The sequence below is a fragment of the Lissotriton vulgaris genome, chromosome 7 (assembly GCF_964263255.1).
Source record: "Lissotriton vulgaris chromosome 7, aLisVul1.2, whole genome shotgun sequence".
Classification (NCBI taxonomy): Eukaryota; Metazoa; Chordata; class Amphibia; order Caudata; family Salamandridae; genus Lissotriton; species Lissotriton vulgaris.
The window spans coordinates 328064325-328086309 of NC_141695.1; the positions used below are offsets into that span (position 1 = coordinate 328064325).

A 21985-nucleotide genomic window follows, 5' to 3' on the forward strand; every position below is an offset into this window, starting at 1 on the left:
GTAATATATGAACATGTCCGGAAAGTACCAGGCCAAAGAGGTGCAGCCAATGGCCCACAATGCTAAATCTGGGGTCAACAGAAAAATCCTCAGTTGGCAAACACCATGCTCACCTAAGGGGGGAGGGGGTACACTGCAGATGCATTTTCATACCACTAGAACCTTGGTAGACTGTCTATCAAGAAGGTCCATGGCACACCTCCAGTGGGCTTGCAGTCACCCAACATGTGGCAACAAACTGCAGCATGCATATTACAGTACTACCGCCAAGCACATCACATTACAACAAATGAGGCTCACATATTACTGTATTTCACATTACATTTCGACACCTTTTTTACAATTCAGAGGTCCCTGGCAAAGAGCTCTGAGGCACATTATGCAAAACTCAAACTTTACTCTGCTCCTTTACTGGAGTCCATTTTAAAAGACTTCACTCGTAATTCTATTTCACCATGCATTTTCTGTTCTAACGCTATGTCTCCTGTGTCACAGCATGAGCACTGCTAAGCACTATCTGGCGGATATCAAAGCCTGACCTTGCCATGTGCAGATCAAATGGCATATGTGAGCCCCAAAACATGCAAGCATGCTGGTGCGTATACGCCTGCTCTCTGGCTCTGCTATGATCTTACAAACAGCACCCAGGAGTGAGACTTGAATACTCTGAGAATACTTCCATCTACCTCCTTGCACTACACTCTGCAGAAGCCATAAGCAAACTATATATCCAATTAAGCTGCCAGCGCTGTGCATCTGTGGGAGCGAGAGGCGTGATCTTGCACAGCAGCTCCTATATGTCATGTTGTGTTATGTGTATTTGTATTGTACACAACTCAACCAGGATTACATCCAGGCGCTGAAGCAGGAGTTATATGGCCTGGGAGAAGAGCCAGCTCTTCAGTTTCTTGCGGAATTCAAAAACTGAGGTGGAGACTTTGATGTGTAGGGGCAGGTCGTTCCAGGCTTTAGGAGCAAAGTTGCAGGCACAACTGCTGGATCTTGTTCTGCTTATGCAGGGGACGTGGGCAAATAAGAGTCCGGCGGAGTAGAGGAGTCTGGTAGGTTTGTGGAGGTTTATTCGGTTGTTGGGGTGTATGGAGCCAAGGTTCTGTATGTGTTGTATGCGTGCGTGCGTGAGAAGTTTGAAGAGTGCTTGTGTGTGAATTGAGAACAAGTGGAGCTCTTTGAGGTGTGGGGTGATGTTAAGTGAGAGGTGGGAGGCTGAGAGTGAGCCTGGTCTCTGAGTTTGGTATAGTCTGGAGTCTTCTGGTCAGTTGAGTGTAGATTTCAACATAGAGTGTATTGCCATAGTCCAGCTTGCTGGTGATGAGGCTTGAGTGACAGTTCTACAAGTGTTGGCGGGGAGCCATTTGAAGATCTAGAGTATCTGGAAGCATGAGACAGAGACTCTATTCACTTGGTTGGTCATGGTGAGTTGGTTGTAGATTACGATTAAGGGGTTCTTTGTGTGGTTTGCTTAGGAGGGGTGAGAGTCAGGACGGACTGGGAAACAAACTAGCCCTGGCAAAGTAGTCGGCCGCCCCCAGGGGGATTGGGGATGCAGCTGAGCTGTTTGGCAGGGCAGGTTTAGCCGATTTAGTTACAGCGGCCAATACTGCAGCTATGCTGCAAAAGCGGCCCTGTAACAAATCAGGCCCCCAGAGGCCCCAAACCGGCCCCCACCATGGGGGCCCACCGGGAAAATGCCCGATGGCCGCTACGGCCAGTCCGGCCCTGGTGAGGTTGCAAGTTTGGTGGAACACCAGGTAGAGTCTAAGAGAGAAGTGGCTTTGCCGAAGATTATTACTTCCATCTTTTCTGTGTTAAGCTTGATGCAGCTGGTTTTCATCCATCTGACAACTTCGGTCATGCAGGTAGAGAAATTGGTCTGGGGGTTTGGCATCTTGCTGTAGAGGGAGAGTATGCGCTGGAGTCGTCAGCTTATGACACGATATTGAATCCATGGGCGTGGATGATGCTTGAGAGGGGTGTCCTGTAGAAGATGAGGAGAGTGGGGCTGAGTGACTATTCTCGTGGAACTCTGCAGAGGAGGTTGACAGAGTCCGAGGTGAAGAGGAGGTTGACGGCGTCCGAGGTGAAGAGGCCAGGATGACTGACTGGGTGCAACCGGTCAGGAAGCAGCAAATAGACAGCGGATGTAATGCCCTGGTAAGATGTCTTCCTGGACCAGTGCATAGCTTCCTAGAATACCAGCCGAAGTATGGCTACTGGCTTAAACAAGGAATGCATAAAATGGTGTTTCAGGGTACTGGAAAAAAGCCAGTGACAACCAAAAGTTGAATTTTCTTAGAGATTTTCAGCACTGCCAATCAGACCAGAGTGTACCACTCTGTGAATTTACAGAGGAGCGGAATGCAAGGAAGCAACTGCTATAAGCTAGTCAAGCGTTTGGTGCATTCCATGCATACACCGGAACAATCTCACAGTGAACCGATCCCAGTCTCCAGTATTCCCCTCCTGTGAATACATATGCTTAGACATCACTAGCAATAGCAAAACAGTTTGCTCTCTGCACACTATCATCCTCCAGGTGATTACCTCACCTTCATAGAACATCTCATGGAGATTGTTTCTACTAATGCCGGACAACAAAATATCCAAATATTTCTCAGAGACCTCAATCTCCACTGGAGACCCTAGTGATTCAGCGGTCAATAGCCTCAAAACCTTCCTCTCGGACCTCGACCTCACCCAAATCTGTAACAGCTCCACACATGATAAAGTATCAATCCTTGACTTAGTCATCTCTACGGCAGAATCCATCCAGTTCGATCCTTCCATGCGATTGGCTCGACCATCATGTCATCACCTTCTTCATCAATGAAACAGTGAAACTTAATTTTACGCAACCCACGAATTCTAAAATATGGAAGAGGGACCTGAAAAACATTAATGCTGACAATCACAACTGCCAGCTCCAACATCAGTCTTCCCCCAGTAGGGCAGATGTTCAAGATCTCACCAATCACTACATCAACTCCATGAACATGGTATTAGACGAGGTCGCCCCCCTACAATTGAAGAGAGTCTCCACAAAAGATTCAAAACCCTGGTACGATGGAGGCCTCAAAGAGGACAGACAATCCTGGAGACTAATAGAAAGTAGATGGAGATCTGCACCATCCGCCAACCACCTCAAGCTGCTATGACTGAAGAGAAACGCATTCAACAGAAAGATCAGACGATCTAAAGCAGACTTTTTCTGTAATCAATTTTTCTGTAGAGGGAGAGAATGCGCTGGTGTCGTCAGCTTATGACACAATATTGAATCAATGGGCGTGGAGGATGCTGGAGAGGGGTGTCCTGTAGAAGATGAGGAGAGTGGGGCTGAGTGACTATTCTCGTGGAACTCTGCAGAGGAGGTTGACAGAGTCCGAGGTGAAGAGGAGGTTGACGGTGTTCGAGGTGAAGAGGCCAGGATGACTGACTGGGTGCAACCTGTCAGGAAGCAGCAAATCCAGCGAAGTGCAGGACCTTGGATGCCAGCTTCTTTGGATCCTTATTGGTGTTGGAGACTGCAGAAAGATCGAGTAGGATAAGGGCCGTTATGTCACCTTTGTCCATTATTCTCAAAATACAGTACACATTTTAAATCCTCTCTCAAATCACCTTGAAGTATCGCCCTCTTGCCCTTTTCTTACCAATACTGGTATCAGGACATGGTATATCTGCGGAATTATGTGCATGATGGTGAAATTTCATTGAAATAAGCCCAAAGAAAATTAAGGTCAAGAAATGACCACCTCAATTAAACAGGGATTCCACGCAAGTCTATAAAGTACTGCTGATGCAAAAGCTGGTTCACAACATAGACTGGATGACCAGTTAATGCGGCTATTTAAGTGGGGGAGAGGTCAGGATCTACACTAGACACAGTTAGCAAATAACCTTGTTTCAAGTCAATGCAGTGGGCTTGGTGTTGAACTGAAGGAGGCACCTACAGCAAGATCCCCATGGGGTACCAAAATTCAGGGGCCCACGTCTCACCACCAGCCAACTGTGCATAAGCTGTTTGGTTGGTAGAGGAACCTATGAAAGTGGAGACACTCACTCGGCCATAAACTTTGCCACTCGAGACATGGAAGCAGGACTGATGGTGAGGGGACAGCCACAGTTTAAATAAAATTAAATGAACTTCTGAAAGGAAAGGACTAGCGAGATCGCCAAGTGCTTCCATAATAAGCGTAACTGGTGGAGTCAACGAGGCATCACTCCACATTTGAGCCACAGAGGAAAACCTCTTTGTCCCTCTTTGAATGCTCCTGTGTTCCTATTTGGGAATAGATCCCTTCTTCACATATGGCAGAACAGCTCTTGCCTCTCCAAGTTGTAGTAGAAGGTTTCTAGAGAGTGCAAGGGTCTGGTCCAAATGCTTCCAGGTAGACAGCGGATGTAATGCCCTGGTAAGAGGTCTTCCTGGACCAGTGCATAGCTTCCTAGAATACCAGCCGAAGTATGGCTACTGGCTTAAAAAAGGAATGCATAAAACGGTGTTTCAGGGTACTGGAAAAAAGCCAGGGTCAACCAAAAGTTGAATTTTCTTAGAGTTTTTCAGCACTGCCAATCAGACCAGAGTGTACCACCCTGTGTATTTACAGAGGAGCGGAATGCAAGGAAGCAACTGCTAGAAGCTAGTCAAGCGTTTGGTGCATTCCATGAATACACCGGAACAATCTCACAGTGAACCGATCCCAGTCTCCAGTATTCCCCTCCTGTGAATACATATGCTTAGACATCACTAGCAATAGCAAACCAGTTTGCTCTCTGCACACTATCATCCTCCAGGTGATTACCTCACCTTCATAGAACATCTCATGGAGATTGTTTCTACTAATGCCGGACAACAAAATACCCAAATATTTCTCAGAGACCTCAATCTCCACTGGAGACCCTAATGATTCAGCGGTCAATAGCCTCAAAACCTTCCTCTCGGACCTCGACCTCACCCAAATCTGTAACAGCTCCACACATGATAAAGTATCAATCCTTGACTTATAATCTCTACAGCAGATTCCATTCAGCTCGATCCTTCCATGCGATTGGTCCGACCATCATGTCATCACCTTCTTCATCAATGAAACAGTGAAACTTAATTTTGCGCAACCCACGAGTTCTAAAATATGGAAGAGGGACCTGAAAAACATTAATGCTGACAATCACAACCGCCAGCTCCAACATCCGTCTTCCCCAGTAGGGCTATCAGATGTTCAAGATCTCACCAATCACTACATCAACTCCATGAACATGGTATTAGACGAGGTCACCCCCCTACAATTGAAGAGAGTCTCTACAAAAGATTCAAAACCCTGGTAAGATGGAGGCCTCAAAGAGGACAGACAATCCTTGAGAATAATGGAAAGTAGATGGAGATCTGCACCATCCGCCAACCACCTCAAGCTGCTATGACTGAAGAGAAACGCATACAACAGAAAGATCAGACGATCTAAAGCAGACTTTTTCTGTAATCAATTAGACCAGGCCAAGAATCGCCCAAAAAAACCTTTCAAGCTATCAAAACACAATCTAAGGATGCACCTCACTCCCCACCGCTCCCCCCCAAAATAACGAAGACGGGCACAATACCCAACTGCACATTGACTCTTCATCATCCCTTCCAGGAGTCCCTCACCGGAGCTCTCCAAAGTTCGACCTAAAAATAATGCAGCTTGCTCATCCTTCAATACCTACAGTGAAGAAATTATATTCAAAATGCTCATGGCTTTGAACCCTGACAATCACTTCACTGACCCTCTTCCCGCTAACTGCATAACAGACTTCACCCCATTGCTACTGCCTCTTTGGACCAAGATTATAAATACTTCTTTCCTTCAAGGAACCATCCCCGATATCCTTAAATCCGGGCAGGTATACCCCATCCTAAAGAAGCCAACGGTTGACCCCGCTGACTTAAATAATTATCGCGCAATATCCAACATCCCTAACCTGGCCAAACTCTTACACCTTCAGCTTGGGAGACACATAGACCATTTCAACCTGCTCAACCAATACCAATCCGGCTTCCGTGCAGGACACAGTACTGAATCAGCTATGACCCACATAATTGACGATGCACTACAAATCCTAGACCAAAACGAGGCCTGTTTACTTATTTTGCTCGACCTTTCCTTAGCCTTTGACACCGTCAAACACGACAACCTGCTAGACCTTCTGGAACACAGAATGGGATTATCAGGATCCATTCTAAATTGGTTCACCTTGTTCCTCCAAAACAGATCGTAACGATACAAGGTTAATCATTCCCTGTCCAAACCCGTCCCAATCACCTTAGGAGTCCCACAAGGATCATCCCTCTCTCTGACACTTTTCAATCTATTCATGAAACCACTCACCGAAATTCTCAATTCCTCTAACGTATAATATCATATGTACGCAGACAATACACGATTATACCTAAAGATCGATTCACTAGAAGACCTCAAATCTCTAAACACAACTCTAGAAAAAAACTTAGACCTGGCTGATCTAAAACTAAACACCCTCAAAACCGAATTCCTCCTGATCGACCCCCTCCCAAGTACCCATAATTCAAGAATGGATCAAATACCTAACAGTAGTCAACTGCCAACCTCTTCTCGTTGATTCAGCGAAATCTCTGGGTGTAACTCTGGACAGAAATCTAAATATGCAGAAAAACACATCAGCATCAGCACTGCAACAAAAGGAGCAAACTTTCAGATGAGCATATTGCGAAAACGAAAACTTTTCCTGCCTGAAAAGGACTTCAAACTGGCGGTACATGCACTAGTTATCCCAAGAGTGGAATATGGGAGTGTTTATCTCTGCGGTCTCCCCAGATCCTCAACGGGCATTTTAAGAGCTTCAATCAATGCAGCAGCTAGACATATTACTGGCTCCAAAAGAAACTCCCACATATTCCCTGACCTAAGATTCCTTTACTGGTTACCTTTCGAAGCCAGAATCCAACTAAAAATCTCATGCATGACACACAAAGCCATTCATCACAACACTCCCAGCTATCTGGCACAGAAACTGGTGCCTTCATATGGGAACAGAGCGTCCCGAAGTGCCAATAACCTTTTACTGAAACCACAAAGATTCAGAAAGAATAAATCTACAACCGAGCCTTCTCGGGGATGGCACCCAGGATCTGGAATTCTTTTCCCCAAAAAACTAGACTGAATCACTCTACTGCATCTTTCAAAAAAGAAGTGAAATCTCTTCTCATGACTAAACTCACTTGAGCCAAGGTTACTGTGACTATACTATTCTTGATTTATATGGAACTGTATGTTTTTTACTATATGTCTATTTATCTTCAATATTTTTGTGATTATACGACTCAATTTGTATGGAACTATAGGTTATGTACCATAGGCCTATGTATATTCGATATCTACATTGTAAAGCTCTCTAATACCCACAAGGGTCTTGTTCGCGCTATATAAAACCTTTAATTTTTTTTTTAAATAATTCCTTCCGATCAATACATAGCATGCAAAGCCATTGGATAGCATTGACCTTCATATGCACTTAAACCATGCTACGCACATCACACTGTTTAACACACACCTCTATTCTATCCCTACGATCAAAGATTGTAAACGCCTGTCTGAGACAAGAGTCCATACCGGGCTGTCTTAAAATAGGGCAGGTCACACCTTTACTAAAGAAATCAGACTCCCTCCCCGCCGATCTCAACAACTACCGCCCTATATCCAACATCCCCACTTTGGCGACATTGCTGGAAAAATGTGTACAAATACAACTATGCAACCATATCGAGAATTACAACCTCCTAGACAAACACCAATCCGCTTCCGTCAAGGTCACAGCACAGAATCTGCACTCACCCACATAATGGATGACATACTAAAAATGCTAGACCACAACGAATCATGCCTATTGATACTTCTGGACTTATCCTCCGCTTTCGATACGGTTAAGCATGACAACCTACTGTCCCTACTGGAACGAAGGATGGGCCTTACTGGCTCAGTGCTACAATGGTTCACCTCCTTCCTAAATTACAGAACACAAAGAATTATGACGAAGCATTCATTCTCTTAACCCTCCATGATCACCATAGGGGTTTTACAGGGCTCAGCATTCCCACCTATTCTTTTCAATCTACTCATGGAACCCCTGGCAAACGCACTGAACTCTGCAAACATTCTATAGCACCTGTATGCGGACGACACTCAACTGTATATGAAAATCTCCCAACCAGAAGACTTCATCTCCCTCAACGCTATTCTACAGAATACTCAAAGTTGGCTGAATTGCAACCACCTCATGCTTAATACCAAAAAAATGGAATTCTCTCTCATCTCCCCTCCCAATCACACACCCAAGATAGACTTATGGTTGAAGCATCTAACTTCATTTGACTGTGGTCCCCACATCATTGACTCAGTGAAATCCTTGGGAGTCACCATAGACAAAGACTTGAACATGCAGGCGCAAATCAATATTGCCACCATGGGAGCTAATCATCAGATGAGCATACTAAAGAAACTTAAACCCTTCCTTCCAGAGAACGACTTAAAAATGTCGGTACAAGCCCTAGTGTTACCAAGATTGGACTATGGAAGCACCACTCTATGCGGTCTCCACAAATACAAGATGGCCCCACTAAGGGCTTCGCCTAACGCTGCGGCCAGACTGGTCTCAAGAACTGAAAGAAATTACCACATTTCTTCGACCTTGAAAATTGTGAACTGGCTACCCTACGAGGCAAGAATACACCTAAAGATCGCCTGCATGACCCACAAAGCCCTGCACAGCAATACCCCCAGCTACTTAGCACAAAAGCTAGAACGATCAGGAGGATGCAGACAATTGCGAAGTGCGATTTCACTACTACTGAAACAACAATCCTCTCACAAAAAGCGAACTGGTTGCAGAACATTCTCAGGGAGCGCTCCGAAGGTTTGGAACTCCCTACCTCCAGTGGTACGCAGAATCGCTTCCTTTACCTCCCTCAAAAAAGAAGTAAAACTGCTTCTAATCAACAAATTTACATCCTAAGACTTTAACTCTATGCTGACTACCAGTCACCTGTGCTAACCTTATACTACTGTCTACCTCTTTTGTATTGAATGACGAATAACGAATGTATGTATACTACCTCAATCACCTAATGTGTAAAAACTGTGTATTGTAAAGCGCTCTGATTCCCTCGTGCACCATTCCTTAATGATTACTAGTCTCCTACCCTACCCATTTACTCCCATCTACCTCTTTTGTATTGAATGGCAAATACTGAATCTATGTATACTACCTCAACCATCTAATGCTCAACAATTGTATATTGTAAAGTGCTCTGATACCCCCCGTAGGTCATGTCGGGCTATATAAAACTTTATAAATAAGCTAGAATCAGCCACCAGTGACTCTCAGCCTCCATGCAGCTGGTTTGAGGGAGCAGTGGTTACCCTCTACTAAGGGTGTGGGTATAATCTAAGGGGTGTATATTATAAGCAATTTCAAATGGTGCCCCTCACTATACATTGATCCCAGTGATTTTGGCTAATTTTATGCATTACGTGTTGCACTGTATTTGTGTTCCATCCAACTGCAATCTACTAATACTCCTCAAGACATTAGATCTTCAGTTTACTCCACCAGACTATACCGGACTTTTCAGATCAGATAAGATTGCACTGCAGGAGCTGGGCAGTATGTCGCTACTAATCAAACTGAGGGAAAAAAGTGAAGGGCGCAATTCTGGAGTAATCGCAGACACTAAAATTATTCTGGCCTGCATCCCGGTCCATAGTTTTCTCATTAGAAAAGATGATGTTTCCTTCGTTCAGGTCCTCACAATTAAACAAGTGTTCCTTGTTTTTTTCAGATGCACGTTACTTTCACAAAGTTGAATGCTCTCAATGAGTGCTCACTCTGCCACTAAAAACAGAGATGAACCTAATGCCAATCAGCTCTAGTCATGCCGCTACTGCAACAGTGTTCGTTGTGCCATCGGTCTCCACCTGTGCCTCACTAATAAGGCCAATATGGCCAAGACCAGTCTGTGGTTGCTTGTGCTTCCATTCAGAAAGGATGTGGCCTTCCATTTCAGGCTCCGTTGCTCCTAGAGGAGCAGGACCATGGCTGATTTGAAATCTGTAGCAGCACAGTGAGCAAAACAAAGTGATGGTTTGTAATTTGGCCCAAAATACTTACCAGTGGCTGAGATTCATTCAATAAGCTTTATTCGATTTCTACAGCGGAAATCACAAAAGCAGATACACAACAAACAAATAATATTTACAAGACTAAGAAAATCATGTATTAACACAGATAAGTATGCAATTATCTTTAAAAGGTTAAAAATCTTCAGCAACAAATGATTGAGAATTCACCATAATATACAATTGTACATCAGAAAAATGTCATAGTATAATACTTTTTCTACATTTGATTACATTCTTCCAAAAGGTCGACACAGTCAGCATGAAATATTAATTACCTAAAAACTGGAGGAATAAAAATGCTGCCCGACATTGCCTGGGACAAAGCAGCTTCAAAATTGGTAGAATCTACAGCTTTCTCTGTACTTCATAGAATTTACAAAAAAAAGCACTACATGAATTTTTGTTTGCTGCGACATTTCATCACATGGACATTTACTGAGCAAGGATGACCAATTATTAGTTATAAGAAAACTTGTTAATCGCTGGAAAATAGCAAGCCTAAAATGAGTTAAAACAAGTCTATCCTGCACGCCCTCCAGAATTATTTCCGAGTAAATTCACAGTAATTATGGTCATGTTCACCACTGCTATAGATTGGCTGACTCACCCTGAAAACATTCGCTGATAAAGAGAGATCTCGATTTCCAAATGTGTGCCAATGACAAGTGGGGGCTCACACTGGGCACCTGAAAGATGAGGCGCTTACAAAATCACTAAACGTCACGTTACTGCAGGTGACGTGACTACCGCACCTAAAAACATCAACTGCAGCTCGTATGTAACTCAAGAGTGCCCAAACAAGTTTCACAGCCTGAAGCTTACACATTTCTATAGAACACTAAGAAAAGTTTACCTATAGTACCACACCCAACAACTATCATGTACCCTCAGTGCCCACATTCCTGTACCACACCCAACAACATGCATCCTACAACAGGGTATATACCACTGTACTATCCAAACATTGAACCACAGCATATATAATGGGGTACCAATTTCCAGCAGCAATTATTCCACTATAACATACATACTACTACTATACCACACCACACTACATCAACATAAGCCATGCTCACCAGTCAATGCATCCAATGAAAATCAGCATAACTCCCATAAACAAAGTGAATCCCCCAAATACAGCTCGACTTACAGTCCAATACACAAAGTATTTCAACCAAATGCAGCTCTTAGACAAAAGGACCATGACATCCAACTAGGATCAACCACCTAACTTCAGGTCCGATGAGAAATTAATCCAGCACACCCAATAACCATGACATCTCTAATAAGTCTCCCACTGCCCGGGCTGTACAAAATGATTGGCCATCTAGCTATTAGCTGACAAAGTTCTTAAATTTGTTTTTCTCTTAAGCATTCCCCAATTAACCTCTCAAACCTAGGTTGAGGTTTAGACATTGCTCTATAGGTCTTCCCCCATTTTCACTTTGGATCAGTTTTTCTTACTGTCGAAAACCCATGTCATCTCCTACTAACATCTCAAAACTGTGGTTAATAATATAGTCATCTCAAGAAAGGCTTCAGAAATGCTGTTTTAGCAGAATTTCCACCAAACATCAAAACAGTTCTAAACTTTTGTGGGAGACTGGTTCACTCCACAGGCAGACATGATCACACCACACCCATTCTTTGACATCTACCATTACTGCAATAATCACTTAAAATTAGGTGCTTTGAAAAAAACATTTAGCACCATATTAGATGGAGGTGGAACCTCTCAACTTATTCCAAGAGGGCTAAGCAAATATATCCCTCTGGATGTCAACAATAGGACTGGTTGAGCAATGTATTGTTAACACACTTTTATACGTTTTGTGAATGCACTTATTTATGTCAAGTTATGTTTTGTATTTATGTTTATGAATCATGCATAAAATAAGAGGCAATATACTTTTCTACGCATAACAAATTCTAACAATTAGTGCAGTAATGGAAATGATTACAAAGGCCATGTCTATTGATTAATGTGACAAATACCAAAAAGCAAGGAGGTCTCCTTATAAATCCAATTAGGGACAAGGAGAGGTAAGTATACAACAGAGCAGGTCCCTATATTTCCAAAGTTGAAAGAAGCTATTTAGGCATCTACTAGTAACTCAAGAACCCATTAGTGCCACATTCTCATATATGATAAGACTTATTAAAAAAAATTATAACATGAAATCACTTCAAACTTAAGAAAAATTGTACAATTTATTCATACAATACAATATTTTGCACAAAGAAAAAGTGCCATACAATAAAGATAATTTTTTTTTAAAAGTGTGTCAATCCACACGATGAGCAATAAAAATGCAAGTTGCCGACGCAGCGTTTCGGTATTTGTATTAACACCTTCGTCAGGACAAAATTCTTATTTAAAAAAGTGGAATTTTTTCAACCTCTATTCAATTTGAGGATTGTATCATATTAGAACCATCTCTTCTTTGTTAGTTTAGGTGTTTCTGCTAGTTTGCGATACTCTGGTTACACTTTCCGGATTAGAAACCCTTAAGATTTCTTGAAATATGTGTTCTCTTTCAGGAGAAGGGAGCCACCGAAGTCTGATGAGTTACAATTCGTCACCACTATTATAGATTTAAACCTTGGGAGTTGAGCGTGACTGGATATCCTGATAATCGCGCGAATTTCTTGTTTCGGTTTCGTCTTCTATAGATTGTATATTTTAATTAACCAGCTATATCAGAAGAACCGGCCTCCCTGCTCCGCTTGTCACTCATTTGCTCGTAATTTTCTATTTTATATTGATTAATGTGACCTTCCTCCAAAGTAAAGTGAATTTAAATCACGCAGCCACCTACTATTTTGTTGTTTGGCGTATTAATAGAGGCCTGTGGTGGTTGTTGTCAAGGGCCCAACCCTCCAATGTTTGTAAAGATAAAAAGAGAATATAACATAAAATTCATATGCAATATTCTGCCCTAACCAAGAGCAATTGAGAAGTCTGGTCCATAACAAAGACCCAAAGATTTCCAGGGATCAAAGAGGACTGGTCAACCCCAGCTCTTGGGATGACATTGTCAACAGGCTTAATTTTCATGGGATGGCACAGCTGACTGACCTTTTTGTTAAGTATCTTGCAAGCAAGTACTATAAAACTATTTAGGGTCACATCTCGGTCCCAGAAGTCGAGCCTCATAGGGCCCGATTCACAAAAGTAATCCGAGACAAAATCTTAACTTTATGACTTTCGGTATAGGAGTAATAAAGTTAGGATTTTGTCTCAGTTAAACTTAAGTTTCTCTTAAATTTAACGTAAGACTAAAACTTAAGATTGACCGAGACAAAATCCTAACTTTAATACTCCTAAATGCCTTCTGTGAATACCGAAAGTCATAAAGTTAGGATTTTGTCTCAGATTACTTTAGTGTTTTGTGCTATGTATACTTTCAAATGTCTTACTTTGCCTATCATAAACTGAAGACATACTTATTTCAATAGTGATGTTACTGAAGGGACGTAGAGTTTACTGCGTATGAGTATTGTGCCACACTGCATCTGAGTTCCAAACCTACTACAACAATTGAAATAAGGTGGCAGGTAAATATGTTTAGGTTATGCTGCTTTTGTGGGGAGAAACTTTCCATACCTTGCCTTCTTGAGCATTTTGAATCCTTGATGCAGGTCTCGGGGCCCCGGCCAAGCACCAAAGCCTTGCCATCAGGAAGCAGTATAGGGTCATGGTGCCCATCCTGGCTCAATAGAAAACACTCCATTGACACCAACTCTTTCAAACCTAGGGCAATAAATAGTGGTTAGTCTCAGTCTTGCTCCTCCAAAGAGGGGTAAACATATGCAAGTAAATCACAAATGTAAACATTGAGGTCTAATAGTCGTGAACCTGTCAGAAGCTCAGACCACCTACCCCTGCTAGCCAGCGTTCCATCCCACATGGTCACCTATCGCACAGTAGCAGTGATCTCATTTCAACTAGGCAGGCATCAACCTGTGAAAAACAGCTCCTGCAGGATCCACCCCTTAAAGAGTCTCCTCCTGTGTGCAATATGGACCCTTACTTGCAACAATGATCCTCAGTTGATGTATGAAATTCCTACTGCTCCAGCTAGTGCAGTAAGAAATCACTCTAGTACAACTGTGTGAATAAGTGCTTCAGCGTGCCCCATGAGGACAGTAAGTGCTATACAAACACCATACCACAATCAAGACTGGATTGGCCATACCGGTCATCATGGGTTTTCCTGAGAGGCTGGAAGGGTGGGTGGCCTTTTTGGTACTGGGGGCTGGTTTTGTACCAGAGCAACAGTTTTTTTTTTAAAGTACCTGCTGAAGAATTAAGGCAACAGTAAAAATGTCAAGATAACTCTGGTGATTAATGTACCTGCTGGAGAGAAATCTTGTCTAGTGGTAGTTCTAAGGTAGCACAGAGGGTCAACATGCCTGCTGCAAAGAATCTGTACCATGTAGATCACAGAACAATATTTTATGTTCATAACTCGGTAAGTTACGGCTTTTGCTACAGAGATCCTTTTATTACTGTGCAGTTCACAAGTTACAAATCATAATCTAGTACAGGGAGCTATGAACTGCCGAAGTGCAGGATGCAAACTGCATGGTACAGGTTAGAAAGTAATGTTTTTCCCAAGTCTTTCATTACTCTAATGTTGTGAAAAGGGGTTTCTTGGGGTAGGTTTACATTCTTATTAGTAAAGCCAACCTAATCACTGTGTTACATTCGGAGTGCTGAGTTTGTGCTTCTCCTGATAAAGCACTCTTAAAAAATGAATACCAGTATGGATGACATGTGAATCATACACATTGTAGTTCTCTTTTTCTTTCTAACATTTTCGATACACTGATTTACACACTTATGATTGTCTCTGTATTTGTGTGAGATGTAAAGTGTTTCGACACCCTACACTGGTATGAAAGGCGCTACAAACGTGGAAGAGGTGTGGCGCAGCAGCCAGGGTGACGGACTCCGAAACCCAGGGGCTCACGGTTCGATCCCCGGTGCCGGCGGCAAATTAGCCCAGCACCATGTTACTCTGGGCAATAGCTCGCTTAATCTGCCCAACAGCCCCCAGCGCCTTTACACCTTTGGGTAATTGTTCGCGCTTTACAAATACTGGACATTTACATTTTACATTTATTTACAAACAAATAAAATGCATGTGAGAGTGGGGCTTTGGAGAGATGAGAGGCACTGTTGGAGGATGTGTCGAGGGAAGCATTGAAGGGCCCCAATAAATATTGTTGTATCCTGGTGCACTGTAAGGTTATCATTTACTATGCTTTAAAAGCTAATCCAGTTGAAAATATAATGGAAAATGTGTTGTAAAATGCATAAATTTTGCCTTTTTGTCTCCAAATTTCCTCGGGGGAGAATCTGCCAAAGCCCCCTTGCAATTGTCAGGCTCACTTGCTGTGCTGATTCGCTATACACTGTACGGAGGATGGTCTGACAACATTTGCAAGTGATGCTTTGGGTTCCTAGTCCAGCTAGACCACAATACAACACAAATACAACAATGACAGACAACTCTACTTTAAAGTATTGTGGGTCAGTAACATCCAGCCTAAAAACAGTCCAACCATGGATGTCTGCCGATAGCCGAAGCTCAACCCAACCAAAACTGAATTGCGGACTTGGAAGGCAGCACGACTAGCCCTAGATCCAGGTCTGGCTTCCCAAAAGCAAAGGCCTTGGCTTCAACATCAACCTAACCTTCAGTGGCAATGTCAAAAAGAAATGTTATGTTGCTCATATTTGTATAGCGCCAACCACCACTAATCCCAGATAGCCTTGCACCAGCTCAGCCACCTCACGAGAATGTAGCTGTTCAGCTAGGGCTTCGTTCGGTCCCACAGCGAGAGGAGTAAAGTTGTGCTCAGCGGTCTCCCTAACAACCCTTGAAGCATTACAGGGTGGGCTGCAAGTCATCGACTTACTGATAACCAACCAGGAGAAACGCAGTCTCATTACAAACTGTCCTGAGACAGTCTGCATGGCTTTCCTTACCAGCCAGCCTCAAATTTAAACCACATTCTATAATCTCTAAAGCTTTGAATTCCAGAGAACCATACTATCTAGTAGAAAAACTCACCTTGTCGACATCATTTCACTGCTCGAACCACTTCCTTCACAAGGCTGGACACCCAGAAGGCCAAAGAGAAGGGGCCACACAAGCTTCCTTCTTTTATGCATCCCTCATCTCCAAAGAACCAAACGATGTGCAGCATGGCCATAGTCTGGTTAGATCAGTAAGATAGTCACACTGCAGCAGACTGTCAACCAAAGAAGGTGATCGGACACTGTAGTCGCTCGCATTCTAGTTCTAAAACAGGCTTCTCCAATGAGCATCTTGAGAGCAAATTGTAGGTCTCCAGCTACCTGTAAATGGCTCTCCTGTGTGCAGCCTAGCATACTAAATTAGAAGCTTTTGCTTGGTTGAATTAGTATATGCATTACAAACTTTAAAAGTGTGTACTTGAGGCTAAAATGTGAACATCGTCTCATAAAAAATGGCTGAATTTCACAAATATATTTAAAGCGGATATATAAGTTACAAAGCATTGACTTTGAAGACTTATTACTAATATTACGCTGAAGCCATGGACATTGTAGCTAGGTCTCTGAGGTATTACCCATGTAGAACTAGAACGGATTGATAAAACCTTTTTTTACATTATTTACATTACTGCTGGCAACTCAGCCTGGTGCACTGAGGTGATCACTGCTGGTAATCTTGCTTATGGTGGCCACTAATGCCATCTCGTCTGACGTCACTATTGCAATACCAGCAACATCAGTAGCTTGGAATAATTTTCATTGAAATAAAGTTGCTCTCATTACAGAAGAGGTTGGACACACCTGTGCTAGAACCTCTAAGGGACAGTTGACCACGTATCATGGCTCAAACTACACTACAGCCACAATCTAGTGTATATTCCCGAGCTGAAATACAACAGTCAGGGAGGTAGGACCCGCAACAAAGTGGGGCTCAGACCGCAAGAGGACTTCACTCCACGCCTCAGACCGGAAGAGGACTTCACTGCAGCCCTTCCGGTGCAGTCTGAATATACGTTTGTTGTCACTGCCCTGAGTCCCTGCATCTTACGACTGTCCATCCGGGGTCCCACAGAACTGAAGATCAAGAACCAGTCAGTGTCCGCCGCAGCTCCATCTGCCCACATGGCATTCTTCAAGGCGCTAGAGCATCATGAGCACCAATCCAGGGAATGACACTCCCATCACTCATGCTCGGAGCGCTTTGAAGTGGCAGCGAAGCGGAACAAGCACTTCATTTCTCCCACCTGTACAGCAATCCATGAAGGAGCAGAGACCTACCTCTTCACTTCGCACCTGCTGGCAGCCAAATGACCCAGCCTTGGCACGCACTGTTCAGAACATCCGCCTGTAGTCGGGGGATCATGGTGGGATCAGGGTAGTAAAGTAGGCTTAGGGCCTAAGGACACCACGCAGGTACACAATCACAAGCTACACCAGTTGCTCTATAAGTGACGACAGCCTGAGCGCTGACATCACCTTTATTTATAGCCCTAGTCAGAGCCCAGCCCAGAGGGTTGATTGTGGCTACAATGTATTAATGTGGTCGGGTGGCTCACTACATCCCTCCCAACCAATCACAAACGAACACAATAAACTAATAAAACAAACTAAAGTAAGAAACATAGGACAGAGTTATTATGTTGTATGGCCAGCTGGTCGTGCCCTCCAGCACTTACCACACAAAGTCTCTCAACCTCTGGCTCGGTTGTGGATTGGTTCTCAGCAGATAGGGATGGCCTCAATCAGTTACCCTGGCATCTCCCTTGCTCTGGACCGCCTCCTCCCTTGGTTCCGTCTCAGCTCCCGTCGTTTCTTCCTCCAATCTGGTCAACTCCAACTCTATTTCTTCAGGCACCATCACTACAATGCTCTCTTGACTCTCTCCTTGGCCACTCATTTCTCCTTGACGGGGTAGCCTCTTGAACCATGACACATTCCGGGCCAGTGTTCTCTCCCCCCGCCTCACTGTGACCATGATGCCCTGCACCTCCACGAACTTCCATGGCTCATGCTCAAAAGGAGTCCGAAATTTACATCCCAGATGTCTATCCTTCACCAACACTCTGTCTCCAGTGCACAGTTTCACCTCTTCTCGTCTGATTGGCTTTTTCAGTGTTCCTCTTGTTTGCTTGGATTTTGGGAGCTTCCCGGATGGAAGGTTTACTTTGGTAATGGACAGCTATGCGAAGTTTCTGGTGATAGAAGTGGTGAGGTCTACGGCATTTGAGTTTATAAGCAAGTTATGGAAAAGACATTCACTCTGTTAGGGACATCGGAGGAGATGCGCACTGACAATAGTTCCCCATTTCATGGTCAAAAGTTCAAGGACTACAACGTCGGACATCGGAGAGTGACTCCACAGTGGCCCAGGACTAATGGAGAGGTAGAACAATTTATAAGAGGACAATCAACAAGGTGCTCCGAATTGGAGTAGACATGAAGGAGGATTTTCAGACATGCTTACATCGGTTTCTGAGCGCCTATCGGCAGACGCCTAGTGAACCTATAATGAAAAGAGAAGTAAGGGCCGTGGTGCCGGCTAGCGAGCAGTGGGCCCCCAGGGAATTGGACAGTAAAGCAATGCACATAACTCCCTTCTCCTGTTCTGTTAGTCCGCTCACTCCTTCTACAAAACTCTTCCACTTGTGATTCTTCAGAGCCGTCCTGACAGCTGTGAGGCATGCATCAGCTCACGTGGCCTCCATTTTTTCTTCCAGGGACAGTGCACGAGTACAGGCCGCCTCCGTAAACTGCTGGACAAACACCTCTGTACCTGTGTCCATTTCTCCCTGCTGATTTAGATCCCCTACCAGAGTATAACGGGACAAGTAGTCTGCCGGATTATTGACCCCAGGTCTGTATATGACATCAAAGTTAAAGTGTTGAAACTGTACAGCCCACCTTTCAATGCGCGGATGACCACTTCTGGCAGTTCCTCCAAATAAAGGCACCAGTTGTTTATGGTCTGTGACCACCTGGAACTTGTGCCCGCAGAGAGAAATGCCAAAGTGCTGTCACACACACCTTATGGCCAACGCCTTCCTTTCGATCTGGGAATATCTTGATTCCACTGCCGTCAGTGATCTACGTCTTTCTGAAAGAGCACTGCTCCTAGGCGCACCGGGCTCGCGTCCACAACCAGCTCCATTGAGTTTCCTGGCTTGAAATAGGTATGGGTCGCCCCTTGCAGAAGCACGCTTTTCACCTCCTGAAACGCTTTTGCCTCCACGCTTGTCCATTGCCATTTCACATCTTTCTTTGTGAGCTTTCTCAATGGCTCCCATATGGTCGCCAGAAGAGGAATGAAGCGGCCACAATAATTTGCCATGCCTAGAAAGCTCTGCAATTCTGTCTGGTTCTGGGACAGCGTTGCAGCTCTGATGGCCTCCACTTTAGCCGGATCAACCTGGAAGACCTGCTTTGGAGAACCGGTATCTGAAGAACTCCGCCTCGTTCATGTAAAACGCACACTTCTCCTTATGCAGTGTTAAACCTTGCTCCACCAGCCTTCTTAACGTTGCCCTCAATCGGTCATGATGTTCCTCCAATGTTTTTGAAAATATAAGCACGTCGTCACTTACATTAATCATGCCAACAAATCCAGACAAGGCCTCTCGGATCGCATCCTGAAAGACCTCAGCCGCTGAGGATATTCCGAAGCGGAGTCTCTTGAAACACTGCAGCCCTACATAAGTGGGAAACGTAGTTATGTAGAGACTGTTCACATCTAGCATCAATTGGTGGTAGCCAGCGTTCGAATCCACTTTTGAGAACCATTGCGCGCCCTTAATGACGGCTAATATCTCATCAATTGTGGTCGTTATGTGCTGGTCCCTTCTTATAGCATTGTTAGGCAAGCGCATATCCACACACAGGCGGATCGCCCCGGATTGTTTGGGTTTCGGGGCAATCACCAACAGGGACAACCACGGGTTGGGTTCCGACACTTTCTCGATCACCCCCGCTTTCTCGAGCTTCTCCAGCTCGGCTTCGACCAGTGGCCTCAGATGGAACAGCACCCTCCAGTGGCGGAGCGCCACGGGCTTGATGGTTTTATCGATGTGTAGCTTGACCTTCACATCCTTCATACAGCCCAGACCCTTGAACAGTGTGGGGAACTCCGCCATTAGGTCATCTGCGTGAGAATAGTGCACCTTCTTTGCGAACATCACAAATCCCAGATCTTCGGCTGAGTGACACCGCAGCAGGGTTCCTGCACTGTCTTTCGTCACATGGAACCTTGTCTTCACCACCATTTCGGCATGCGTTACTTCGACCTCAATGACTCCCTGCAGCGGTCTCGGAGTATCTCTACCATATGTGAAGATTCCTGCTTTTGTCATCAAAAGCGGCAGTCAGGGCTTGAGTTGCTGGTAGGGGGGAAGCATCCAGTATGTTCACTGATGCTTAGGTGTCTATGAGCGCCGTCACCGTGCTTTCCCCTATCATTATCTGACACATGGGAGGTGGGCGTTTCTTGTTGTTTGTTCTTCTCACCATCGTCTGTGGTCCTCATCCTCCTGCAAAGGCTGTCCACCTCCTCTTCGTCCTCTGCTGCCTTAAGCACTTGTCTCTTGTAACCCACCTCCCTCATCTTTACTTTTGCTATTGAAGTATGGGCTGCACTGGTGCACACTTTAGCAAAATGTCCCATCTTGCTACACCTCAGACACGGCTTTCCTTGAGCAGGACAACCCCTCGGTGGATGACTGTCTAGTACACAACTGCCACAACCTCTACCTCCTGCTTGCGCACTTCCTGTTGTGCCTCCTCTGCCGAAACCCTTCCGAATGGCGTCCACCCTTTCCTCCTTGACCGTGATGGGCTGCGCCTGCAGTGTGCCCATTGCCCTTCTTGCTAAGGAGGACTCCATTTCACCAGCCTTCGTATCCGCGAGCTCGTGAGATATTTCAAGCACCAAGATGTCATCTAGCAAAATGCCTGGCTGTCGCAGAATTAGCTTCCTCAGATCAGACTTTCAGCCCTGATCAACTTCGCCCTGATCTCCAGTTGCTTGTCTATTCCAATGCACGAGCTTGCCAACTTCCTCAACCTGGCAAAGGACCTATCCACCTACTCTTTTTCCTTTTGTTTCGCCTGCCTCAGTTTAAAATGCTCGAAATCGGGTCAAAGTAGCGGTCCAACGCTCTCAGTGCCTTCTCATAATCATTCCTGTCCCCTGTGTCCAGTAAATCTTGAAATAGCTCATACAGCTTGTCTCCTCCCATGTGCAGCCTGGTCGATTGTTTGACCGCCCCATTCGTTTTGCGCACAGCCACAAAATAATTTTCCAATTATCCTATCCACTTACGCAATCTGGGAGCTGTAGTGCCAGTTGACTGAACGGTGGCAACGCCGCTAGCGTGATACGCGCACCTTCCTCCGCAGCCTTTTCTCCTCCACCGTCTGCCTGTTGTGACATCTTCTGTGGCGTGCTCCAGCTACACCTCAGTTTCTTTTCTGTCCACCTTACTTCACTAACCCCAGCCGTATCCTCTCTGTCCCTTGGGTCTCCCTCAGTGGCTGGTCTTTACTTGACTCTGCCTCAGCCCTTCAGACCTCTTGTTCCTTCTGGTGGCTCCTGTACTTTCCAGTGCCCCTTGTTCGTGTGTTCCTTTATTTTTTGTATTCAATCAACTCTTTATTTCTACAAGAATGTCATAAAAGCATACATGATTAAAACAGTTAAAAGTAAGCAATAAACTGCAGTAGGATTTAAAAAATAGAATTAAAACAC

The 21985-nt window shown here is 44.5% G+C and overlaps 1 protein-coding gene across 1 annotated transcript in view; it reads right to left on the minus strand.

The window, feature by feature from the left end:
- Nucleotides 1–21985, minus strand: part of LOC147701493 (bifunctional polynucleotide phosphatase/kinase-like) — a 227188-nt gene that overhangs the window by 131583 nt on the left and 73620 nt on the right. Inside the window, exon 2 of the mRNA XM_086930185.1 lies at nt 13807–13953. Within this exon, the coding sequence (XP_086786311.1) occupies nt 13807–13933 (127 nt within the window). The 5' untranslated portion in view covers nt 13934–13953. The remainder of the gene's footprint in view (nt 1–13806; nt 13954–21985) is intronic.